The sequence below is a fragment of the Peromyscus leucopus genome, chromosome 3, assembly GCF_004664715.2.
Source record: "Peromyscus leucopus breed LL Stock chromosome 3, UCI_PerLeu_2.1, whole genome shotgun sequence".
In the NCBI taxonomy this organism is placed as follows: Eukaryota; Metazoa; Chordata; class Mammalia; order Rodentia; family Cricetidae; genus Peromyscus; species Peromyscus leucopus.
The window spans coordinates 148,644,163-148,671,071 of NC_051065.1; the positions used below are offsets into that span (position 1 = coordinate 148,644,163).

General features: G+C 40.1%; 1 protein-coding gene across 3 annotated transcripts in view; it reads right to left on the bottom strand.

Moving 5' to 3' along the window:
* The window catches only part of LOC114700724 (alpha-1-inhibitor 3-like), a 176,328-nt gene that overhangs the window by 139,711 nt on the left and 9,708 nt on the right, over positions 1–26,909 (bottom strand). For 2 of the 3 annotated variants that reach the window (XM_037204173.1, XM_037204174.1), the window contains exons 7-16: positions 26,482–26,566; positions 25,382–25,493; positions 18,674–18,791; positions 18,405–18,514; positions 17,092–17,253; positions 10,231–10,458; positions 9,985–10,048; positions 5,505–5,653; positions 4,221–4,406; positions 82–231 (exon numbers count right to left, since the gene is read on the bottom strand). In XM_037204173.1, the coding sequence (XP_037060068.1) occupies positions 82–231; positions 4,221–4,406; positions 5,505–5,653; positions 9,985–10,048; positions 10,231–10,458; positions 17,092–17,253; positions 18,405–18,514; positions 18,674–18,791; positions 25,382–25,493; positions 26,482–26,566 (1,364 nt within the window). The remainder of the gene's footprint in view (positions 1–81; positions 232–4,220; positions 4,407–5,504; positions 5,654–9,984; positions 10,049–10,230; positions 10,459–17,091; positions 17,254–18,404; positions 18,515–18,673; positions 18,792–25,381; positions 25,494–26,481; positions 26,567–26,909) is intronic. The other variant, XM_037204177.1, reaches the window with a different exon arrangement.

Below are 26,909 nucleotides of genomic sequence, written 5' to 3' on the forward strand. Positions count from 1 at the left end.
TCTAAAATTCTTTACCAATATAGCATTTCATGAAACCTAAATAATTCCTAGAGTAGCATGTTAATGGGTAATGCTGCTTACCTCCACGTAACTGTAGACATCCCTCTCATCTGGCTGTAAGGGTGGGAGTCCACCATTACCTCCACCCCACCAACACTGTTGTTCATCTTCAAATTGTTGGTATGAACCTGGGATGGCATTGCCGGGCTGCATATCTGGCAGATTGTATATCTGTAAGAAACAGGAGACAGGGAGCCTCTTTCTTGGGCTTTCTTACAAATTCACACAAAAAGAAAAGAATCAGTGTGATCACTGTAAATCATTTCTCAAATGTTCAATGGTCCCCAAACAGGGTCTTCTGAATGTTTTCTATTGAAGAGTGCTTTATTCTAAAATTGTTCACAATATTTAGAAAAAGGCTAAAAATACTTCACATATTTAAAAAAAAGTACGAATATAAATCCTGCATATTATATTTGAGAATGATGTAATTTTAATATAATTTAATGTAAAACATCCAACAGAAATATATTTACACTACATAAACCATTCAATAAATATAAAATACAAGGTTGCGTATTTCAGCCTACTGATACATTATAAAAACAAATAAAACAAAAATTGAGTTAGTCAGTATTTAAATAGCCTGAAGAGATCTGAATGAAGATTTCTCTACATATTTTTTTCCCTAAAATTTGGGGAAAAATTCAAAACAAAACAAACAAACCCAAGCCACCTCCATCTTTGACAGAAGGATGCATTCAACCCTCCAAACTGCAGTGCGTGGAATTAGAAAGAGGGAGAGGGACTGCAGGTCATGTGTCCGAATGCAAGGGCATCATGGTAGCAGCCACAGAGAAGCTGATGATGTACAAGCAAGTTTGCCAGACTGCACCTGACCTAGCCTGGGCACTGGAGGTCAGGAGTCCCTAGAAGGCAAGGCTAGGGAAATGTGTGAGGAAGACAGGAAACAGTCTCGTCAACCCAGGATGCTCTGAACCTGTGACTCTGAGACATGAACTTGTTCTTGGGATGGGTGGTGACTCTGGGGAACAAAGCTCACAAACTGACTTTTGCCTTTGGTGGCTCCTCCAAAGAACATACTGGCTTTCTCTAAAGTAGCAACACAGCCAATCATGTGACAGATAGCATCACCCAAGTCCAGACCACAGGGCCAGCTTCAGTTCCCAACGAATCAACTTGCAATTCTTCTATATATTTCCAGTGTTAATGACAGAAACCAACATGATCAAAGATAGGAGAGTTAAGGAAAGAATAGTAGTTAGAAACCAAATAATAAAACGAAAACCTTCAAAGTAAAAGAAAAAAAAGAAGGAAACAAACAAAAACTATAAAATTCTCACAGAGGTAGGGCACATTGTATCCATGCAGCAAACTCAAGATTTTTTCAAATCTAGAGCAGGAAGAAATAGGTTTGGACATAAAGCTAATTTGCGACAAAATATTTCAAAATATGTCAGGTACATCTGAAGGAAATGCTCAGAAAATAGAAAACCCAAGGGCAACTGGGGTAAAAGAAACACAACCTTAGACAATTTCCTCAAGACACTCACCATCTGCCTAACAAGAGAAATAGACTGAGAGAGAAATAGATAAGAATTGAAAAAAAAATCTTAGAAAAGAAGCAAATTAACCTCTCCATCAAGGTTTTTAACTTGGAATCCCCATGATCTCAAAGGACTGAGAATTTAGGAATCTGAATATTGGGTAGGAAAATTCATATCCTTATTTTCTTAGGTATATAACAGAAATTTAACATTGCCTGACTTATGAATCAATAAGCAGCTACATACACACGTATTAGGAAGATTATGACTTTTGACCAGATGCAATATCAGAGATGTTTTCACATTATATTTGGTCTATTCAGGTAGCCTGAAATGCTGTCTGCATCATTTGTCAGGACTTGAGTGGATTAAAAGATGGCCAGCTTGACCCACATGGCAGAACAGGGCAACCTTTGCACAATTGGTACTCAGGAACCCTCAGCTTTTGAAGGGGATACTCCTATTTTCTCAGTGCAGAGGCCCCGACTGGAGGTGGGCTCCACTGTTCCCTACTATACTTGGTTGACAGCCAGTGTGTGGAAGGATGTGAGTTAAGATAGCCCATAGTAAACATAGGAGTGTTTATGTGATCTCTGCTTCAGCCCTTTCTGGTTTTAACTTGCTCAGTGATGATTTGTATTGATATTGTAGCTTATTTGGACTGTTATTTCATACAGGGCATAGTTTTTTTTCAATTCTTCTTTCTGGTATTCTTACATATTTTATCTCATGCATTTAAAAACAGTATGTCAGAAATGATACACAGGCTCACCAGGACACAGTAAGAACCCATGGCCTCACATGCTTGTGAATATTTTGGATATCTGATATAAAAAAAAAAAGACCTTAAAAGTTTCCAGAGAGAAAACATGGAACAAATAGAATGATGCAGAATTAATGACATTGAGCATCTTAGCACTAACTTAGGAAGATATGAATCCATACACCCAATGTCTCCAGAGTTCTGAGGGAACATGATTTCTTAGCTGATGATTGTCCCATTTCAAAGTCTTAGTTATCACCATAAGTATAGATAGTGACAGCTGCAAAAGAAGTTTGTCACTGGTTCCCTCTTCCTCAGAACAGCACTAGCACATGCTTAGTGCCCCAAGGGAGGCAGCAACCTGAGAAGAAGTCACAGAAGTCAGAAAACAGTGAACCAAATGTGGGGAATTTTGAAGGGATTCCCCCAAATAGGGGTGAACACCTGTGTTTCAGAAGTCAGCCAGGTGATAGCAGGGTGACAGAGGGCTCTGCTGGGGACAGCAGCAAACTGAGCACTGCCACAGATGCTGGAGAACTGAAATCAGGTGAGGAGGAGGAGGATGGCCTTGAAGTAAATATAAGAAGGAATGATTAAATGTCAGGACAGAGGAACACAAATGAGAGGAAATATGAGCACAGCTCACTGTCTGACTTCATAAGAGCCACATGTGTTGGTTATAGAAATGAAAACTGTCTAAGGATTTCACACAGTAATCATATAGATTTGTAGGCAAGGTGAAGACCAGAAGGGTCTGCATAATCAGCTTTAATATGCTGCTTTTTAGTAAGAATGAATAGATGATGACAATAATGAAGAAAGGCCAATACTCTCCACGACTGATAGAGAATGTGGAATAAAACAGTAAAGGAATAGCTGTGATCATTGAATGTACAAGCAGTCAAAGCATGGATAGGGCAGGGTGGTGGGAGAAAGGGAACTCTGTTCATGTTTTTTCTTATAACTCTCTGGGTAGTACATGAGTTTGGTTTTTTTGTTTGTTTGTTTGTTAACTAATTGCCTGTATTTGTCATCTAGAACAATAGCTCAAGAAATCTCTTATTTAATGGATTTGGGAAAGGCGAAATCCAAAAGAAAGACATATTTATCAGATACTTTCCTAAGCATTTTTGCATGTGCATCAAAACATTCATCATTAAAACTAAGCTAAATGCTGGTTTAACTTACACATTACTTGAAGACTGTGTAGTTCCCATCATTATCTGGTCTAAAGATTAGTGTTATTAAATTTAAATTGCTTAAGCACCTTACATACATTTTAAAATATGCTACTAGCCAGTGGCAATAATAATTTTAAAAACTATTACAGTGATCATGTAATTTTTCCTAATAAAAATCATTCTTAATATGATAAGAAGAAGAGTTTTGCTCTCTTTAACTTGGCTGAGACTCCAGTAAATAGTTTATGGTTTGAGTTATGCTGCTGAGAATTTTCAAAACAAGTTGAGAACCTCCTTGTATTCTGCTTTTAAATTTTACAGCATACTGTCTTTTCCTTATTTGTGGAACTCTTGAGATGTATAAGATTCCATTTGTATAGACTGTTTCATTTGTCTCCCCAGACAGTGTCTCTCTGAAAAGCTCCATCATGAGCGTGTTAGGGGACAAGCCACTCCGAGGGTAGGAGAGGGGCAGTAAGAACCCAGAATGCCTGGGTCACACACAGGCTTTACAACTCACTGAGTGCTAGACTTCAGGCTTTGTCTTCAGTTTATTGGCTGAGTTTTTGGAGCTGTTCTTCAGGAATATATAATATATAAGAGCTCCGTTAGTGACATCTTTAGCATTAAATGCAGTATTTTTAAGTTAAAGAGCCCTAGCGCCTGAATGACCACTACTTTATCAGAACCATCATCTCAGAGGCTCACCCCAGGCCTTTCTTGGACAGGATGATGGGGACTCACCCAGGAAGGGGAGAGCTCAGCTTCAGGCCTCAGGAGCAGCACGCTTTGGTCCACAGCTCTTAGGCCACAGAGGGACTGAGGAGAAGCTGTAACACGCAGATGGGCCTGTGAGGCGGGAAGACTTTGGGCTGGGGTGAAGGTCAGGTCCACCTGTGGGAAGGGGAATCAAGCTTAGCCAGCATCCTGCTCTTGCAGCCAAAAAGACTACCATGTGAATCACCCTGTAACTCTGCATGCACATTGTTTACCAGATTATGACTGTCGGAACTCAGCCAAGGCTCTTTGCTTCCTTTTCACCACTGGGATTGAGTTAGGAAGACAGGAGATGTGTCAGTCAAACTCTGAAGCAACAAACAACTATTTCAGCTCCCTGAAATTCTTGTTAATAGCTCATTTTTGGTATGTGAGTGTGATTTAGTGCACATGTGTGTGCAGGTGCATGTATTCATGCACCCAGCAGAGGCCAGAGGAGAGTGTGTGTGTCTGTCCTGCACTCACTCTCTATCTTACAGACTTGAGACTGTCAAGAACTTGGAGCTAAACTGGCAGGTGGAAAGTTCCAGCAATTCTCCTGCCTCTGGCCACCACAGCAGTGGTGTTGTAAAAGCTGCCAGTCATGCCTGGCTTTTTACGTGGGATCTCTGATACAGCATTCATTTAACAGTGTTGTATCATAACATTTAATAACAGCAAGGCTCTCTTATCTATGTGTCCTTATCACACACATAGGAAAATCATAATGAAAAATTAGAAGGAAACTAAATACATTATCCATTGATAGGCCTGGATTCTATTACTGGTCTTGCATAAAGTGATGTGACATTAGGGACTATGAGATTGCTCAGTGGGTAAAGGCACCTGCTGTTGACCTCATGACCTGACTTTGGTCTCCTGGACTCATGTTGCAGGAGACAGACATGTGAACACGGTTCTCTGTCCCCCACATGTGTGCACTCATGTGCACGTGCACATGGCATAAATATAATGACTTTTAAGTTACAGGACTTGGGACTCGCTAGCCAGTTATTAATCACTCAGTTCCCCTCTCCTGCTCCACTTCCTTGCTTTCTTTCTTGTCACCCTCCAGCCATTCTGGGGGTTTGTGAACAGAAATCTGGCACTCTGGTACTGTTTATATTTCTGCCACTGAGGCACACACCAATTGCCAGGGTTAGTGTATCTGAAAACTGTATCCTTAAGCCATTTTTTCTCTTTTCAAATAGAAATTTAAAGAAATAAATCACTCACTTTGTTGAGAAGACACTTTTCAATTTCAAATTTTGCAGAATCTGCAACCATTTCTCCATCAGGCAAGATGGTGTAGACCAGTACTTTAGCCTCAGGAGCCATGCTCAAGTCCACAGGGATCTCCAGGGCAAAGGTGCCTTTCACTGGAACTGGAGGGAATGGGAAGAGACAGTTATGGGTCAGAATACTGACAGGAAAACTCAATTAACTAAACACAGGGGTCTGGTGGACAGTCTGTATGTGGAAGACATTCTTACATCTGGGCTGTTCTGTGGTTAATTGTTTGCATGCTAATGATCTCAGGAGGGTATGGGACGCTCACAGAAAGATACCTTCCAACAAGATGTTCACCATGGAAAGTTATATTGGTGATTTATAGCTAATCATATACTAACCTCTTATCTCTATTACACCTTAACATCCCAAACAGGATCTGTTAGATGCTCTTGTTATAAAAATGGGTGAAACAACCTTGACTAATGTTTCATTTATTATTTAGATAATAATATAGATGAAAAATACAGATGACAACCTGGTACTCAAGGAGCTGATCTTTAATGATTATCTCAGCTACATTTTAAAACAATAAGCATATATTTGTAGTCAATAAAATGTTCACTGTATTTACATTTCTTGAGAGAAAATTATGCAATTTTATAAGTCTCTTGTATTATTTCTGGTGAACACGAGGTGATTCATAAACCTTCTCAAGATGAGTGCTATGAACCCTGTTTAATGTTTATAGAAGAACTAACTGGATATTTTATTAAATAGCTGAATAGTTTTTATAACTGACAAGGAAGCCCTACTTCAGTAAGTTTGTTGAGCATCTAGCAAGTCCCTATCACTTCTAGAAATCACTTGGAAGACTTCTATGAAACTACGTATTTAAATTTATGTGTTTCATGCAGTCGATACCGTAATGAAGAGAAATGGATAATAAACAGGTAAATTATAGAAAATATAATTGCATGTGGTAAGTGATCTTTGGAAAGGAAAGGATGGCAAGAAGATGAATACTGAGAATACCAGGATCCAGTGGTAACTTGAATCAGTTAGGAGCAGGTGGAAGAGGCCATTAAGAGAGTGACAGTTGAGCCAAGTAGAACTGAGCATTGTCATCAGGATATGACAGAGTGATTTCTTTTCTTAAGTCACAGCAGCTATGATTCCTCCCCAAGACCTTTGCAACATCAAGCCCGTCAAAATTCCATCATGGATGGGAAGGGGTTCCTGGAGACCCAATCTTAGCTAAGGAGATGTTGACACTGATGGCTGCTGAGGGGAAGATGAGTCAGATTTCTTCAGGGATGCAGGCCCTGGTAGACCTCCCATGTTTCAGTGGATGGCCACATACCACATGCACATATGGGTAGCACTCACTGAAGTTAACCAGCTAAAAAAAAGGACAGGAAATAGGGAAGGGGCCTGGTAGAGGTAGTCAGGGAGGAGTTGGAGTAGAGTAAGGAGGAGTAGGTATGATCGAAATACTTTGTACATGGAAAAAAGAATGCATCTTCAACCAATGGTATTGGCATAACTGCATGTTGGCATGTAGAAAAACACAAATAAACCAATATCAATCATCCTGCACAAAACCCAAGTTCAAGTGAATTAAAGACCTCAACATAAATGCAGTTACACTGAACCAGATAGAAGAGAAAGTGGGAAGTAGCCTTGAACACACTGGCACAGGAGACAATGTAGTGGGTGGTTGTCTTTGCCATGCCCTGAAGCACCAGCTGAGGTGAGGCAGCAGCTAGCTGCTAGGTACCTGCCCCCTGGGCTTTGCCTGGTCAGCTACCCTTAAGACCTGGGATGCATGAATATGTGTACTCTTTTCCTTTTGCTACTTCATGGTCTTAGATGCTGCTGTGGATCAAAGTGGAGCTCTCTAGAAAACAGCAATGAACCAAGCCTCACTATTCCAGGATCCTGATATAATCCATATTTCCTGTATTATAAGTTTTCTGTATCATGAGTTAACATCCCAGTAAATTCCTATAATCATTGAACTATTTTCTGTGGACTGGTAGTGATTTAATTGCATTAAGACAATTTCCTGAATAGAGCACCAGTAGAACAGTCACTAATATCAATAATTAATAAATTGGACCTCATGAAACTGGAAGCTTTTGTAAGACAAAGGACATGATCAGTAGGACAAAACAGCCACCTATGGAATGAAAAAAAAACTTCACCAACTTCATATCCAACAAAGGGCTGATCTCCAAAATACATAAATAATTCCAGAAACTCTACATCAAAAAAATAAATAATAGAATTTAAAAATTGGGTAGAGATCTAAACAGAGAATTCTCAATAAAAGAATCTCAAATGGCTGAGAAACACTAAAACAATTTTTCAATCCTTAGTCATCAGGGAAAGGCAATCAAAATGACTTTGAGATTCCATCTTATACCCATCAGAATGGCTAAGATCAAAACCACAAATGACATCTTATGCTGAAGAGGATATGGAGCAAGAGGAACACTCCTCCACTGTTAGTGGGAGTGCAAACTTATACAAGCCACTTTGGAAATCAGTATGTTTTTTTCTCAGAAAACTGGGAATTGATATACCTCAGGACTCAGTCATATCACTCTTGGGCATATACCCAAAGGATGCTCAATCATACTACAAGGACACTTGCTCAACTATGTTCATAACAGCTTTATCCATAATACTCAGATCTTGGAAACAACCGAGATGCCCCCTAAACTGAAGAATAGATAAAGAAAATGTTGTACATTTACATGATGGAGTATTACTCAGCTGTTAAAAACAATGACATCAAGAAAATTAAATGGATGGAAGTAGGAAAAAATCATCCTGAGAAAGGTAACCCAGACCCAGAATGACAAATATGGTATGTATTCACTCATAAGTGGATATTAACTGTAAAGTATAGGATAACTATGCTATAATGCACAGATGCAGAGAGGCTAGGTAACAAGAAGGGCCCAAAGGGGGACAGGATGTATGGATTTCCCTGGGAAGAGGAAATAGAAAAGATCTTGTAGGTGGACTGGGGCAGGTGGGGATGGGAACTTGAGGGATCATGTTGGGAGGTGAATGGAGGGGGAGAGTACTGAAATAGATGACTGGAAATGGGGCATATTTAGAGTCAGGTAGAAACCTGACGCAAAGAAAAGTCCTAGGAATCTACAAGGATGACCGCAGGTAAGACTTTTAGCAATAGTGGATATGTAGCCTGAACTGGCTTTCTCTTGTAATCATTGGGGACTACCCTAATGGTCTTCAGAGAGCCTTCCTTCAGTAACTAATGGAAACAGATGCAGAGATCCACAACCAAACATTAAGCTGAAGAGAGGGAGGAAGGATTGTAGGAGCCAGAGGGCTCTAGAACATCAAAGGACAGAAACCACAGAATCAACTAACCTGACTCATAGGAACTCACAGAGTCTAGACCAATGACTAGGGATCCTGCATGGGCCCAACCTAGTCCCTCTGTACATATGTGACAGTTGTATAGTTTGGTTTAGTTGGAAGACTCCTTACAAAAGGAGCAATGACTGTCCCTAACGTGCTTTGGCTGGCTCTCAGGAACCTGTTCCTCATACTGGATTGCCTTGCCCAGCCTTAACCCAAGGGGAGGAACTTAGTCTTACCGCAATTTGATGTGCATGATTTTTTAATAGCCATGTGAGGCCTGTTTAACAGACACAGGAGGAGTGGATTGGGGAGTGGGAGGAGGCGGTGGGAGGAGAGGAGGGAGGAGAAACTGCAGTCAGGATGTAAAATAAAGAAATTAAAAAATACATTGTACAAATATATGTAACTTTCAAAGAAAAAATAAAATGTCTTTAAAAGTAAAAACAAAGGACTGGAAATATAGCTCAGAGTTAAGATCACTTGACGCTCTTGTAGAGGACCAAGTTTGATTTCCAGCACCTACTCAGGCTGCTCAGAACTCTTTAACTCCAGCTTCAGGGGATCTGATGCCATGACTTTGAGAGCATCTGCACTGATATGCACATACTTACACACACACACACATATATATACACACACACACAATTTAAAAAATAAAAATGAATCATATGAATCAAATTGATGTACCTAGAGTGTTTTAAAGACCAAGGATGGAACCCTTCATATTTTTTTTGGATGGACTCTAAGATAACACATTTTGCCTTGTTGGTGATAATCTGTGTGTGAATGCATAGATTCATCACTTGGAGTATTTTGTGTTTTCAGATGTTACATCTTCAGAACAGATAGTTCCCCATGTTAAATGATACCCAGTTTGGAAGTCTGAGACTTTTCCATCCTGAAGGTCCTGGTATGAGTGATAACCTACATTAGATGGCAGAACCTTGAACTCCTGCTGTGGAGAGTGTTTGCCATGACACACAACCATCATGGCATCCTTAGTTGCTCAATGGTGAGATCTCACTGGGGAGTATGTGGGGAATTCAGTTGGAGATGTGTTACTGTGCAGGCAGGAAACACTCACACTCTCCTGGCTCCATGTGGTGAGTATGGCTTCCAGTCTGGATAATGCTGCCCTTGGCCATGACCTAAAATAGAAAGTGTTTTCCAAGCTTACATCTATATTTTACAAAGCTTTCTTCTAATTGACAAATCTACTGTTTGAGACCCAGACAGAAATACCCAGCCTAGAACCCAACATTTCAGAAGGAGAGACATGGTCAGGAGATGAATGACTCTTTGTAGTTCTCAACATGGAGGTAGAACTCACCAGGTAATAAAAAATAAGCTCTCCCTTCACTCTCAAGACCGGACCCTTCAGAATAAAATGTGCCTGAACCGTATGATTCTGACTGCAGGGCAAGACACCAGCCTCTGTCTCCAGGTGGATGTAGCTCCTGCTGAAGGAGTACACACTGTGAGCCACATGATGTATCTCTGCGTGCTCTTCTGCTGTACAAGGATGATGGATGCATGAATTTTCCTCCTTGTGGTAGACCTGGAGAAACAACAAATATTGTCATTAGTCATCAACACCAAAGCAAAGTGGATATATGAATATAATTCAAAACAATTAAAAATACCTGTGGTGATACTTTATTTGTGCTGAAATGTGGTGATATTTTATTTGTATGTTAATAAATAAAGTTTGCCTGGAGATCAGAGGAAATAACAAGCCTTTTTAAATAAACACAAAAGAAAGGCAGTGGTAGTATATGCCCTTAATCCTATCACTTTGGAGACAGGGTCTCTGTGTGTTCAAGGCCACATTAGGGAACAGAGCCAAGTGTGGTGACACAGGCCTTTAATCCTAGTACCAACCATAGAGACCTGGAGGTCTGTACAGACAGGCAGTGACAAGGAAGTGAGGTAGCTGGGCTAAGAGCCTAGGAGAGGGCAGAAGATCAAGGCAGTAAAGGTGTGGGTAGAGAGAAAGTGGCTCATATTTGAAAGCTGCAGCATGGTGTGGTAAGGTTATTTGGTGGCTCTCCCTGTTTCCCTTATCTCTAAGGCTTTCACCCCATATATGGTTCTGTGTTCTTTTTTAAATTAATTCTTTTTAAAAATATTTTTATTTTATAATTAACTTAATTTCACATACCAGCCATGGATTCTCCCATCCTCCCTCCTTCCACCCTCCAGCGGTCCTCCCCAATCCAGCCCCCATTCCCACCTCCTCCAAGGCAAGGTCTCCCCTGGGAAGTCAGTCCAGCCTGGTAGACTCAGGCCCTCTGGATAAGTGAGACAGTTCATTAGCTTGAAATGTTTGGCTCCTTTTTTTTTTTTTATTTAATAAGACTGCTTAGAAATTTGTCTACAAATACCCACTATAACTCCAATTCCAATGAACAGAAAGAGAAAATATACTGAAGTTAAACACTTAGGTTAAAAATAGAGGGAGTAGCCTCTTGGCACTTCTAGGTCTGGTGGTCTCACTGAGGACAGTCACAGGTCCACCCCAGGCATCTAGACTTGAGGGAGGAAGAAATCAACCATGAGCCTGCTGGGCACCACCATTATGGTGAGTGAATACCAGGTGGGGAAATGGGAGAGAGAGAGGGAGAATGAGTGATGTGCTAGGGAGAGAGGCAGATCTGAAGAGGGCAGTGAGGAACAGGCTGATGTAGATGGCCTGCTTGCCACAGAGGACCTTGGTGTTGTTCCAGCTGGGCTGCTGCCAAGGGCCATGAACTTGGTCCATGCTCCTGATATAGCTTTGTGGGTCTGTATTGATGTCCGTGGCTTCTGTTACCACTGAGGATGGCCCACGCTGCCACCTGTGACCATGTCCACAACCAAGGGATGTGCCCCCGCAGGAGCCATGCCAATCTAAGAGGCCTATGCTACCACCCTGGAGTATTGAGACTGCTGCTAGGGGCCATGTCTGGGGCTGTAACACTGCTGTGGCCTGACTCTGAGTTGACATCTGTGGCTCCTGTTGTCCTGAAGGGCCATGCAGAGCCCTACAGTCTGGGCTAACACCTGAGGTCATGTTGGTCTTTGAAGGTCAAGCTGCTGCCAGGGTCTTACAGACCGGGGTGGCCTGTGCTGCCACCCAAGGCCATGGTATCATCAGGACCCAATCTGTGGGCATGGGCCATGTCTAGGTCTGTGACCCTACCAGAGCCTGAGTCTGGGTTGTTGTCCATGGCTCCTGTTACCATCAAAGCCTGAGTAGATGCCAGAGGGATTGCCTGCCACCTGGGGACATGTTGGTGTTTGGGGGCCATGCTGCTTCTGGGGAGATGCTGATCTGGGTGAGGTGCAATGTCAACTAGGGCTATGGTGATATCTGGGCCCAGGCTGCTGCCAGGGATCATGTCTTGGGTCAGTGGTCCAACCACAGCTGGGGTTGGTATTGATTTATGTGGCCTGTATTGTCACCAAGGGCCACACAGATATCAGAGGTCTGGGCTACCACCTAGGGCCATTTTAGTGTCCAAGAACTGAGCCTCTGATTGGGCCATACAGATCTGAGTAACCCTTACTGCCACCCTGGGCCATGGTGTTTGTTGTCTGGACCTGGGCTGCTGCTAAGAGTCATGTCTGGACCTGTCACTCCCCCTTCTGCAGTGACAGTCTGAGTTGATGTTCATGGCTCCTGTTATCATTGATAGCAGTGAGGATAGGCTTGCATACAATTGGTCCAGCCCCTCCTTGGCTACAGGACTGGGAGAACTAGCCCTGGCCCTGACTGACTGCAGGACTCAGGAGTGTGGGCCTTGTACCTCCCCAGGGCATACAGTAGAGCAGTCCCTGCTGGTGAGGGTGTGGGAGATCTGGCCCTGAAGGTGTCAGAGTGGGAGAGCTAGCCTCATGGTCTATCATGTGTTGGCATGGGGAAGGGAGCTATTCCCACCTGTCCCTCATCACTCACCTCTCACCACCCACTGCAGGCAAGAAAAGCTGGTCCTGGGTCATTAGAGTGGGAGAGCTGATCCTGCCCCTCAGCAGCCACAGCATTTGGGTGAGTGGTCCCTGTACCTAGCCCTGGCAGCACAAGGGAGCTGACCCTGTTGGCAGGGTGCAGAGGTGAGTCAGGTCTGTGGATGTGAGAACAGGAGAGCTGCCCCTGCCCCTTCCTGCTGAGAGCTGCTGGTAGCAATGGGTTTACCTGAAGCCATGGGTGTATCCAGAAAGTAAAAACTAGTATTCAACAGGTTGACCCACCAGATGCAGTGAACACTTACAAGTAAAGATGTGTGGACTAAAGTGTATATTGTGTGACTCACTGGGCCAGACAACAGCTTCTGCACTGATATGCTTTTGGTTTTTAATGTTTTTTTCAGTTTTGATTTTGTTTTACTTTTAAATTTTGAGGGTTTTGGGGGGGATGGGTATTGCAAGGTCAGAGGGCAGAAGTGAGGGAGTGGGGAGATGAATGGGATTAGGATACATGATGTGAAATCCACAAAGAATCAATAGAAAGTTTTTTTTAAATGCAAAAAGAAATAGAGATAAATTCTATTACTAAAGTAGCAAAAAGGGAATCTGGGGTTAGTGGGTAGCCATTCCAGCTTTGATCTGGAAGTTCCAACCCCCATTAAGGCTTCAGTAACTGTCACACCTACAAGGCAGGGCCAAGAGAGGGCCCTGAAGACCCGAGATCTGGATGCACTACCTTCTCTTGGTTCCTGGACCCTGGACGCTGGAGGTTGACCAAGCAGAGTTCTCCAGAGAACACCGCCAGACTGCCCTACATCTTTCCCAGACCCTGCAACCTACCTATCCCTCATTTGTAAGTTATGCCACTAAATAAACCTCCCTTTTAACTATGTGGAGTGGCCTTAATAATTTCATCAATATCTGGTGCCCTAATATTAAGAGTCTCATGCTCTACCGACTGAGCAACTCTACCCAATCCAGAATGATGCCATAGTAATCATCATCATACTACACTTCTTGCCAGAATTTCAGACATTCTTACCCATTACTCTAAGACTTGCTGTGGAACCTACAGTTAGTCTAACTGAGATTTAACTATCTGAGCTTTCTCACAGTACCCAACAGAGATACTATCACCCCCTAAACAGCAGGAAGCAATGATAAGAAAATAACGCCCCTTCTCCCTAAGGTTTCATATTTCTCAGGGTTATGGATGATGGTTATAGGGTTGGGGGTGGAAGAAAATATTAAACTCAGTTTTGTCTTTAAGAAAAGAAAAAGTGTCTCAAAAAAAAAGAGAAAAGAAGAAATGGAATGGATAGGTATATAAGATATTATGGTAGATTGTTGTATATACTAGTAAACAAATTTAGTAAAATAGCAGCCTTAGATAATTTGCACTGTTATGGATTCTTATATGTTGATACAAATGTAAACTATTTTTATATTTATATTTAAGATAATTTGTACATTGATACAAATACAGAACTATATTTGTTATAATATACATATATTTCTACTCTTATTTGAAATATTTGTATATTAGTGCAAATGTAAATTTATATGTCATACTTTATGTATGCTCTACTTCTGTTTAGGATATTCTGTATACTGATATATATTTAAGATTATTGTCATATTGCATATCGCACTATACATTCCTACCTCTGTTATAAATATCTTGTGTATTGTCACAATTCTGAAGTCATCGTCCTTTACCGTACATTTGCTTATAGACTGTTTACCTTATTTACATGAAGCCTTAGTCCTTAGGTTATTTTGGTAGATAAGACTTATAGATTTATAGTCACCTATGCCTGTCATCTCTATAGTTACGTTCGTTAGGTTATCCAGATTTACAGATACATAGGTCAGATGGACAAGTATTCTTCAAACACTTCATAGACCTAGAGAATATAGCATTTAAATAACTTAGAATTCTGTTGAAGTGAGACACAATTGCTCCTGGCAGCATCAATTTGATCCTGAGAGAACGTTGGGCTTCTAAGACATTTCCATTTGGAAGTTTGTCTTCTTGGCACAAAATGGCCTATTGGGGAAAGAACTGCCCTTTGTCTCAACTGCTGACAGTACAAATGCTGTCCTTCTGAACAAGCAGGCCACAAGGAAAAGTGACTTCTGAACTCTGCCAAGACGAGGTAAGATGCTCTTTCAGAATTCTTGCTTCTGAAAATGGTCTGTCAGATACTCTAGGCCTATAGCCAATTTGAATGTACCAACAATGCTGAGAAACATTAGGTGACTGTCCAGGCTGCCAGCTGTCTCTGTCTACTCTTGCAAGATTCCCGAAAGTTGCTTGCATCCATCTTCCATTTCTCAGGTACCATTATATTCCTACTCAGGTCTTTGATGGGATTGAAGACTAGCAGTTATAGTTACAACTTAGTATATATATGTATATATATGTATATGTATATGTATATATGCACATATATTATCTTATATAGAACATATTAAGTATTAGATTCAGGACATCTTTTGGAATGATCTTTGTAATATGCCATTTACCTACGCTCTAGACTTCTCTGGATTTTAGTATGTGTTTCTTGCTTGATACTGTTCACATTGATTGTAGTTCCATCTTATCAAGATCATTATTCCTCATTACTCCTGGACAATATTTGATAACCATTCCTTTATATATAGTCGTGTATTAAGTTAGAACCTTCTTATTTAAACAAAAGGGGAGATGTAGTGGGTAGCCATTTCAGCTTTGATCTGGAAGTTCCAACCTCCATTGAGGCTTCAGTAACTGTCACGCCTATAAGGCGGGGCCAACAGAGGGCCCTGAAGACCCGAGATTCAGATGCACCACCTTTTCTTGGTTCCTGGACCCTGGACACTGGAGGTAGACTGAACAGAGTTCTCCAGAGAACACTGCTGGACTGTGCTACATCTTTCCCAGACCCTGCAACCTACCTATCCATTCATTTGTAAGTTACGCCACTAAATAAACCTCCCTTTTTAACTACATGGAGTGGCCTTAATAATTTTACCAATACTGGGGAAAAGAAAAAAGAAGCAAGATCAGAGAGAAAGAAAAGGAGGCCCAAATATGAGAAAGAAAATCAAGGAACAACACTCCAGAAGTCTGAAGTATGTGATGTGAATGGAAAGAAGACTATTGGGGGCCGAAGTGTATGAGTGGAAGGAGTTCAGGAGAGATAATTGGGGAGGAGGATCAAGCAAAAAGTGTATAAAAATGACATAGTAAAACATGTTAATTTCTAGGCCAATTAAAAACAAACAAATATAAAACAAACTCAGAGGAGGAGGAAGAAAGAAGTGGGGTGGGCAGGAGGATGAGACAGTTGAAAATCTGAAGAAAAACTATGAAAGAATAAATAAAATTAATTATCCTGACTTAGGTAGAAGTGAATCTTTCTAAGGCCTTGAGGATCCACCAGAAATCCGAGAAGAAGAGAGGGCAGTGATGTGACTTGTTTCATCTGAGACTGAGTCAAGCAGATCAAGGTAGACATCCATCAGAAGAGCAAGGTAGATGGCCATCAGAAAAGCAAGGCAGATGGACATCAGAAGAGTGAGTCCCAGCCTGAGCCACCAGCTGAGCTAAGACAATGTCTGAAGCACTGCAGGGCTGAATTCAGGTCACTGAGTCCATGTATGTGCTCATGTGGGGTCTGTTAAGTAATGACAGTGTGAACTACGCGTGATCTAACCAGCTAAACCTATCTTCTGACTGGCTGAGTTTCTCCTTACATCAGAGGAACGCCCTCAGTGTGTGTGTGTGTGTGTGTGTGTGTGTGTGTGTGTGTGTGTGTGTGTATGTGTATGTATGCCTAAAGCAGGAATAGTGTAGCATCAATCATATTCAGTTACACATTAACTGTCTCTTGTTTGATAAAATAGGTGCAGCATATTTGGATAATGAATTTGAGAACACACAGCACCTGTTCTTGACTGAATAGATAAAAATATACTTTAAATCATTTTTTGCTTGAAGGTCTTGACTTAAGATATATAGAAGACAAACAAAATAAGTGAGACTATGAAAATATTGTCTTTAAATAAGTATATTCATAATGTGTGCACTTACTTCTCTAGCCCTTTGCTCATACATTTATTACTGTTCAGAAACCTTTTATGTTTTGCCCTAAAATAAGAAAATTTGGCATAGGAATATTTTTTCATGAAGATACACATTATTGAGTTCAAGCTGTTAGAAAGCTTCACCATGTGTCTTATGCCCTCATTTGTGACTTACTTTGATAGTGAGGGAAGACCCCTCGATGTTGGTGGTGTTGATGGAGAACTCTGCCAGGCCATGCTGATCAGTGGTAGTGACATTGGTGTAGTCAAGTTCATGTGCTTTGATGAAGACTTGCTCATTCGGCATGGGAGCTCCTTTGATATCCACTAGGCGGACCTAATTTGAACAAGGAAGAAAAGTGTAGTGTAGGTAAAATGATACCATATAGAATAGAAGAGAAAAACTTATTTCAGTATTATATAAATATCACAAAAGATGCACAAACTAATTCAGTATGTGTAAGACATTTTACAAACATCTAACACTTTAAGTAAGACTGGCTGTGCTGTGAAAGTCAGAGGCTGAAGTTGTCATGTTCTTAATATTACTCCATAATAGATGCTTGATTGTGGTGATATTTTAATTGTACTGAAATGTGATTTTATTTGTATGTTAATAAATAAAGTTGCCTGGGGGTCAGAGATAATAGCAAGCCATAGCAGAAACTGGGTGATGGTGGTGCATGCCTTTAATCCCAGAGTTTGTGAGGTAGAGCTAGGCAAATCTCTGTGTGTTCAAGGATACAGCCAGCATGGTGACACATGCCTTTAATCTCAATACCAACCATAGAAGACCTGGAGGTCTGTACAGACAGGCAGTGATGAAGAGGTTTACAATCAATGAGAAGGCAGAATAGGAAGTCTATAAAAATGACAAACAGACAGAAGTAGCTCTCTTGCGGAGAAGGACAGAAGCGGCAGTGAAGGGTAAGGTTTTTAGCTCTTAGCTCTGACCTCTTGGGCTTTCATCTTTGCACTGGCTCTGTTTCTTATTTAATAAGACGGTTGCACCTACACTTGATACTTACCTGCTATTCACAAGAAACCATCGAAGAATTCATTGTGTGAACTAAGGGAGGCAGATGCAGTGATATAGTCAAAATAAAACCTAGTTAGGTACTGGGGCTAATGGAGAGTGGCGGTTGGTTATGAATATGTAGCATATCTTGCTTCATTGTTGAAACAGTTACACTTTGGGGTTTAAGACAGTAGTTTAAGGACAGTAGTTATAAATAAAAATTTTGCTCCATATATATGGGCTTTAAGTTTCTTCTTAATAACGGGGTTTCTTAATAATGTTTCTAAGTCTTCAGTTCAGCTCTGGGAATTGAACTCATGCACTTGAGCATGTGAATTATTAAGTCTGTCACTATGCTAAATTCTTGTATTGCAACTACTGATATCAGACAAGCTTAACATTGAGCAGAATGGCCTAGGTTGAGATATCACAATATAGCCCAATGATCTATGAATTAAAAAGTACTTTACTTTCACTATGAATGGAATTCCACGTTTAAAGTGTGAATCAGCTTTCACAAATACAAGTTTGGTTGTGGTTCTTTCAAATTTACTTGTCCCAGATCCCGTGAACTTGGATCCTGAAAAAGAAATTAGAAACAATATTGAAAGCCCAAGACAATTAGAGAAGAATTACTTGTTTTCTACATCCTTTTTCTGTACGGTTCAAACCACCATTGACATAAACAGGTGTGAATTTTCACAGCTTCTCTTTCTATATTCTCAGGTTACTCACGTACCTGTCCCTTCTTCTATAACCATTGCTATCACAAGAAGACGCTGGGCTTCATAATATCTTTCCTTTAATTGAAACACAGTGATGTTTTCTTCTTGTGTGATGCAGCCATTGTTGTCTAGCTGTTATACAGGATAAAAATAAGGTCACATGGCACACTGTTCAGATTGATGGTCAACTCAAACCCACACATGAGGACTTCTTTGAGAAAAATGAGTGCTTAGTGCTGAACAGCTTGAAATTCTGGTCATAAGCATGGGACTCAACTCACACAGTGAGCTGCTGTGAGCCATGATCACGACCAAGTCACCAAGTTGCCTTGGCTTAGTCATCCCTCAAAATAATGGTTAAATTTATAGACACATAAGGAGTATTAAGTAAATTCACAATTAAATGTAATCAGAACACTTACTTGTGTGCCACTAAGACTTAATAATCACCTTGTATTATGAAAAATATCAACCACAGGCTTGGATGTAGCCCAATGGTACATTTTACTAGTAGACATGAAACTGTTGGGTTGATACCAAGTTCCAGTAAATGTATAAAGTGAAATTTATTTCCAGAGTATAATGGAGGCTTAGGAGCTACCTCTGTGTGGTTCTGTGAATGAGAAAAGTCCTCATAAGAAATAACTGACATTATTCTGAAATGTGAAAGAGAAGAGTCACTAGAATCACATTACTTTGTTCTTAATTCAATTGTAACTTCACTGCTTACTTTACACTGTTTGCCATTCTCTTTTGTATCCTAATGGCTGGCATCGTAGTGTGCTTTATTTTATTTAAATTGTGTTGCTCTATCATCTTTGGTTTTCTGGTGTTTTGGAGTTTGTGTTTTTGTCTCTGAATGGTAGAAAGGAATGAGCTGTTAAATGAAAACTGCTTCCTAAGAAGACCCCCAAATAAACCAGAGCAGAGATTCATCATAAGAGATTTGTAGATCACAATGTAGAAACACAGGAAACATGACACTAGGCAGTGTGAGAACTACAAGAGGGTACGACTCATCACTATAAACCCCAGAATTCTGAAATTGTGGTGATGCTGGACAAATTATCTAATTGTCTAGTTTTGGAAATGACTAGTGACCTCAAAGAGGATTCAAACAAGCAGATGATGGTATCAAGTCAGGATAAGAATGAGAAAGTCAGTAACAGATGACATGGTTAATAAAAGATAAATGGCATGTGAATTAACCAGAACATCCAAAAAATCATAGGAAATAAATAAATAAATGATTATCAACAAACAGACTTAAATATAAATGATTTTAACTCTCTTAATAAGCGACATGGGACAACTAATTAGACTACAAACATGAAAGGATAGTGTGGTAGTTTGAATGTACTTGGCCCCCATAAGCTCATAGGGAGTGGCACTATTGGGCGGTGTGGCTTTGTTGGAGTAAGAGCAGCCTTATTGGAGGAAGTGTGTCACTGTGGAGGCAGACTTTGAATCTTTATATGGTCAAGCTGCACCCACTATTGTTGACCACCTCCTGTTGCCTGCACTAGATGTAGAACTCTCAGCTACCTCTCCAGCACCAGGTCTGCCTGCACACTACCAGGCCCCACCATGATGATAATGGACTGAACCTCTGAACTGTAAGTCACCCAATTAAATGTTTTCCTTTATAGGGGCTGTTGTGGTCATGGTGTCTCTCCACAGCAATAAAAACCCTAACTAAGGTAGATAGGAAAGGATAGATCAAGAAAATCCAAAGCTGATAAGAAGCAGAAGTATCAATACTTATATTTGATAAAATAGACTTCAGTCCAAAGTTAGTTACAGGAAATAAAAACATCACTACCTGTTAGTGAATGGAATTAACCAAAAAAAAAAAAAAAAAAAACAACTGAATAAACATGTCAATGCATCCAATTTCACAAAAGAAATAATACTAATAAAAGGATACATAGGTTCAGATGCAATAATAATGAGTGACTTTAGTACTACACACTCATTAATTGCCCATCTAGACAAAAGAAAATAATAATTTCCAGAGTGTTATATAAGAATTTCATCTGAATTTAAACATTCCATTATAAGGATGCTCACTAAGACTCAGGACATATACAAGACTTACAAGGCTCAGAAAGTTCCTAAAACTGATAAGATTATAAGTGACATATAGGCTAAAAGAATTCATGTCCACCAAACCAGCCATACAGAGAATAACAGAAACAATACTTTGGATTGAGGAGGAGAATAATCATAGTAAGAGGCTACAAAAAATAAAGCTATAATTATAGAAACATGAGAGGATTAAACAGAAATAGTAACAAAATAATAAAGTGACAGTAATCAATACACATCTTTCAGAGATAACTTTAAATATTAATGGCCTCAACTCTCCAATCAAAAGACACAGGATAGTTGAATGGGTTACAAAATCAGTCTTTTTGTTGTTCACAAGCAACTCATTTTGTCTTCAAGGATAGGCACGACCTTACAATGAAAGGATGGAAAAAAAGTGTTCAAAGCAAATGACCAGAAAGCAAGCAGAAATTGATATTCTGATGTCTGACACAATTGATTTAAAACCAAAATTAATCAGAAGAGATAAAGAGGAACTCTTTATTCTTATCAAGGGGACAATTAACTGAGAAGACACTACAATTCAAAACATTATGAACCAAACTCTAGCACACACACTTTCATAAAAACATACTACTGAACTTCAAGACACAGATGAAACCAATTCAGTAATTATAGAATTATAGTTGGTTTCTGAACCCTAATTTCTCCAATAGGGTATCTGAACAGAATCATCAGAATTAAATGACATCATACAATAAATGAAGCTAACATATGTCTTTAGAATGCTCCACCTAAACACCAAAGAATATTTATTCTTTGATGTAACAAATGGAAAATTCTCTGAAATAGACATAATACTGCAACACAAAACAAATCTGAACAAATATAATTGTTCAAAATTGAAATAACCAAGTGTGTCCTATCTGACCACAATGCAATAATACTTAGAATCAATAACAAAAGAATTTCTAGAAATTATACAAAGTCATGGAAATTAGACATCTCAATACTGAATAATGAATGAATCAAAGAACAAATCAAGAAAGGAAAAAAATTTTTTTTTTTTGGTTTTTTGAGACAGGGTTTCTCTGTGTAGCTTTGCGCCTTTTCTGGAACTCACTTGGTAGCCCAGGCTGGCCTCAAACTCACAGAGATCCGCCTGGCTCTGCCTCCCAAGTGCTGGGATTAAAGGCGTGCGCCAGCACCGCCCGTCGGAAAAAAATTTTAAATCCTGAAATTAAGTGAAAATGAAAACACACCATAACAAAACCTCTGGAATCAATTCAAAGTAGTCTCAAGAGGGACATTTACAAGTCTGAGTATTGATATATGAAAAAAGAGAAATGACACAAATAAATGACTCAATGTTTCAAGTGAAGGATTTGGAAAAAGAAAAATCAAGTCAAACACAATATTAGTAAGGGGAAGAAATAATAAAGCCTGGAACAGAAATGAGTGCAACAGAAATAAAGAATAAAAGAATCAATGAGTCCAAGAGATTGTTATTTAAGAAGATAAGATGAACATACCTTCAGCACAATTCACCAAAGGAAGAAAGAAATTACCCAAATTGAGCAAATCAGAAATTTACAGGAAACACTACACAGACATTAGAGTAATTTGTGATATTACAAAGAAATACTTTAAAAACCTGTACTGCATTAATTATTTACAAAACCTAAAACACATGGACAAATTTCTATATTCATCCAAAACACTAATGTTAAACCAATAAGAAATGGACAACTTCAACAGTCACATAGGCTCTAGGGGGCAAAGCCACCACCGCCATTTGCCTAAACCAATAGAGTTCCTTATTATAATCCAAAGACTTAACCTTACAGATAAGTCTAGATCTCACCCCCTATCAAATAATCATATTTTTTCAATATATAGAGCCCATTATAGAGATTCACAACTTACCAACATGCAGAAAATAAATGCCTATGATGTGCTGAACCCCACCTGATATATCTCCAAAATAACCTCTGTGTCAAAGGATCAGGAAAAATCATGGAGCAAGGATCAGAAAGATTGTAAAAGAACAGAATGCCTCTTGCAAAATAGTGTTATCCAGATACAACAGGGAAAAAAATCCATAAAAATCTCAACAATGAGACTGCCTAATTAAGACTTACATAATGGTAACACCAGTTAACACAACATGTGGACGATGGCTTAATTTCATAAAGGCCCACTCCAAGATCAAGAGCTACAGGTGATCAATGGCTGCTGAGGGAGAAAACCATTCTTCTCCAAGGAGTCCGTGGGTAGGTTATGTAATCCCGCATGGTCATCCTTATGTACATGTTCATAGCAGCAATCCTAAATGGACTCAGCAGGTTGATTATATGTGCATGCACTTGCGCGCGCGCACGCACACACACACACACACACACACACACACACACAATTAATTTATATGTGTAACAATAATAGTTCCAGAATAAGAGGTCTTGAATTTCAGAGAAAATTGAGGGAGACCTGGGAGGCATTGGAGAGGAGGAAAGAGAGGCATAAACGACATAAACACATTTCCCATGAAATGCTCAAAATATTTAAAAATTAAGAAAAATGTATATAAAAACTTAAAATATGTAAACCAATAAAACCAATTCATTCTATGGTAAATGATGTGATTTGAAGAAACAGTTTGCAAAAGAAATACAAACCTCTTAAATTTTAGGAAAAATAAATTTAACATCCTTAGACAAAGGAAAATGCAACCCTGAAACTACAGAGATCTTTCTCACCATAGACAGAGTGGCTACTGTAAAGAAAGCAAAATTCAATGCAGGTGAGGTTGTGAGAAGTAAACCCTCATTGTGGGAGTCTCTGTAAACACCAGGACCATGAGAGTAACAATCTGTGTAGGCAATAAGGAAATCCAGTTTAACATGACTTAGTAGCCCCATTGGCTCAAACTGCTAGAGCCTGATACTGGACAGTTTATTTTAGGCATATTTAAACACAGCATAATTTTGGGGAAAAAAACTTTCCTGATGAAATTAACTCAATCCCTTGTGCATACAACAAAGCTTCAAACATGTTTACTTTGAAACTCTTCACAAAGTACATGGGACCCCTTCCATAAAGATGAGTTCTACTGACTGAAAAAAAAATACTCAAGATAAGGGTCTGGGGAGAATGAGGGAGGCAAACATAAAGTCTGTGGAGTCAAGTGTGACCTGCCCTACAGGTAGCACAGAGGTCACCTAGGCTCTGCTCATTTCTTAAGTATGTGGACATCTCCCATAAAGATGGGTTCTATTGACTGAAAAACAATGCTCAGCTAAGGGTCTGGGGAGAATGAATGAGGTAAACATAAGTGTCTGTGGGAGTCAGGAGTGGCCTGGCCCTACAGATAGCACAGAGGTCACCTAGGGTGTTGTAAAGTACACATGACATCTTCCATAAGGATGGGTTCTATAGACTGAGAAATAAGGCTCAAGATAAAGGTGTAGCAAGGAAGAGTCTGGGATGAATGTAGTAGTCTGGGAGATTCAGGTGTGTCCTGGCTCTACAGATAACACAGATCACCAGAAAGTTAATTATATCCATTCCCAGCTTTTTGGGTGGAAAACAGGTAAACACCTCCTCCACTGAGGAGACAACCCTTCATGTTTACCATTCCTGGTTTCACTAATGCTTATCTATGAGCAAAAGGACCTTGTGCTCTCTACACCTCATACACTGTGGGTGAACCTACAACCTAGTACAGCCACTGCACAAGTCGGTATAGAAGCTCCTCATAGATTACAAGGTCAAAGTACCATATGATCATCCGTCAGGAATATATAAAAGGAATCTCTGTCTGTATACCAAGACGTGTTCACAGACATGCTGTTCATTTATGTGTCTCACAATCAAATGAGTCCATCAGCTCATGAATGGATAATCAAAATTGGATCAGAGAATGTAATGGGCATGGAGAATTTCACCTTTCACAAAGAATACCAGACTCAGAGACACAGCAGGGCACGGTTTCTGTCACGTGTAAGGGAAAAGAGAAACACTGCCGAGTAGATGTTGTTCCTTTTGGGAAGAGGAAGGGTGTGGCAGGAGAACGGATGGAGAGAACAGGGTAGGTAGTGGAGGAGATGATCAAGTACATGATACACGTCTATGAACACACTGTAAAGAAGCCTGTGTTTTGTACAATTTACTCACAGCCTCTATGAGCCAATTATATTTCAAAGAATATTTCAAAAAATAGTCTACAGGTCACGAAAGTAGTGAGGGATATACAGGAATAAAAGGGCACAGGACTGAGGACACAAGAGAGCCGAGGCAGCAATGGGACTAGGGAATACGGTTAAAATACATGATACCCATGTATGAAAATGTCATAGACCTATTACTTTGTACAATGAATATATACTGACAAATAAACTTGGTGACCAAATTTAGTTGTAAAGTTGTTGAAATATTCCTTTAATAACAGTGGTCCCTGGACTGTCCCTTTTGTCAGTGTGTGTGGGAGGCATGCTGGGGATTGCACACATGCCTGGCTAGTGTTCCACCACAGAGCTACACCACCAGGTCCCAAGGTCCCAGAACATCCTCTTTTCAGTAACTGGGTGTGCATTTCCTCTCAGCTTTGGTATCTCTATTTCTGTGACAGTTAACCCTCAATATTAAAAATGGAACTTTGAGCAGTTTTTACTCACCTGGTAACTGAGTGGTAGTAGGCATGCACCCTCTCCCTTCCCGCTAGAATCCTGATAGTCACAGCATATATGCATCTTTACCTGTCCTGGTATAGGCTTCCCATAGGTATATCTGTTACAAGACAGATACAGAGAAACCAAGGGTCATCCTAAAGCAGAGACTCACAGTCATCCCACCCATAGTCCAAACTGTCAATCTGTAACAGTAGATTGGCACTGTGTATTTTCACACTGACCGCAAATAGGGCCCATTACTATTACTTGACACGTTCTAACTAGATAAATTAACAATTTATCCCTGTTAAGAACCTCTGGGAGACATGATTTTCTCCCTTTTATAGTTCTGAAAAGATTAAGTGACCCAATCAGGATCCTCAGCTAGTAAATGATGGGGCTGTGATGAATGGAGGCCATGGTGAAATGACTCAGAACCATTCTAACAGACGTCCTCAATCTTTTGCCTTCTTCCTATCAATTTTTTAAGCATGTTTATTTTAATGACAAGCAGATGTGAGCCAGGTGTGTCTCTTCTGTTTGATTCAGGCACATTTGCAAATTCCTTCTAGCACGGTTTGACTTACTGGGGTTCCAGACTTTAATAGCGATTTCAGTTGCTGTGACACAGGATCCACATTTATCCAGTACAGAAATGCAAACACAAATGTGAGATGTTTAAAAATTAAACTTGGGCAGCAGTGGCTGGAACAACAACCGGATTGGGAGCTCTTGTTTCTCTGTTCTTTCTGCCAACCCATAACAGGTCAGCAGAATGCTGTGTTTAGTGCTCTCTTCACATGGGTCGGGGGATCTTTGTAGGTACCTTCCTGTCTCCAAAGGCAGAAACTCTCTACTGCCTCATACAATTGATTTATCACTGGTGTCATCAGAATTGACATCATCCACATATGCAATGAATGATCAAGCAGTAATGGATGCAGAGCAGTGGGGACAGGAGGAGGAAATGAACACCATAGGGGAAACATCCTAGGCGGAAGGACAACCTTAGCATTTCTACGTATTCTACAATGACACGTTATCCCAGGTAGTTTTTGTGTCCATGTACATTCCGAAGGATGGAAGATTAAACACAGGTAACTCACACTGCACACACTGTCACGTTTATTTTTTCATCTTGCACAGAGATGACCTTTGGGACCTTTACTTGAACTTCAAATCTGGGAAGCACTATTGGGAGAGAGAGGAGAAATTCAGGTGGGAAATAACTTTTCTAGTCACCTAAATGATCAGCCTCTGCCAAGAAATGGTGACTTCACATTATTAAGGTTACCTCCCTCCCTCCCTCCCTCCCTCCCTCCCTCCCTCCCTCCAGTAAAGTTAGAATGTTGAGTGGTGATAGATTGTATCAGGATATGAAAACCACAGAGGTATCTACTTAAATAAGAAAAGCCAAGTAAATTGTTTCTGAAAATCCCAGAAATTTCTGGAAGTTCCAGGTTGCTAGGTGGATAGCCATAGCTAGAGTCAGATGAATCCCAGCCTTACCCATTGAACTCAACATGTTCAAAAC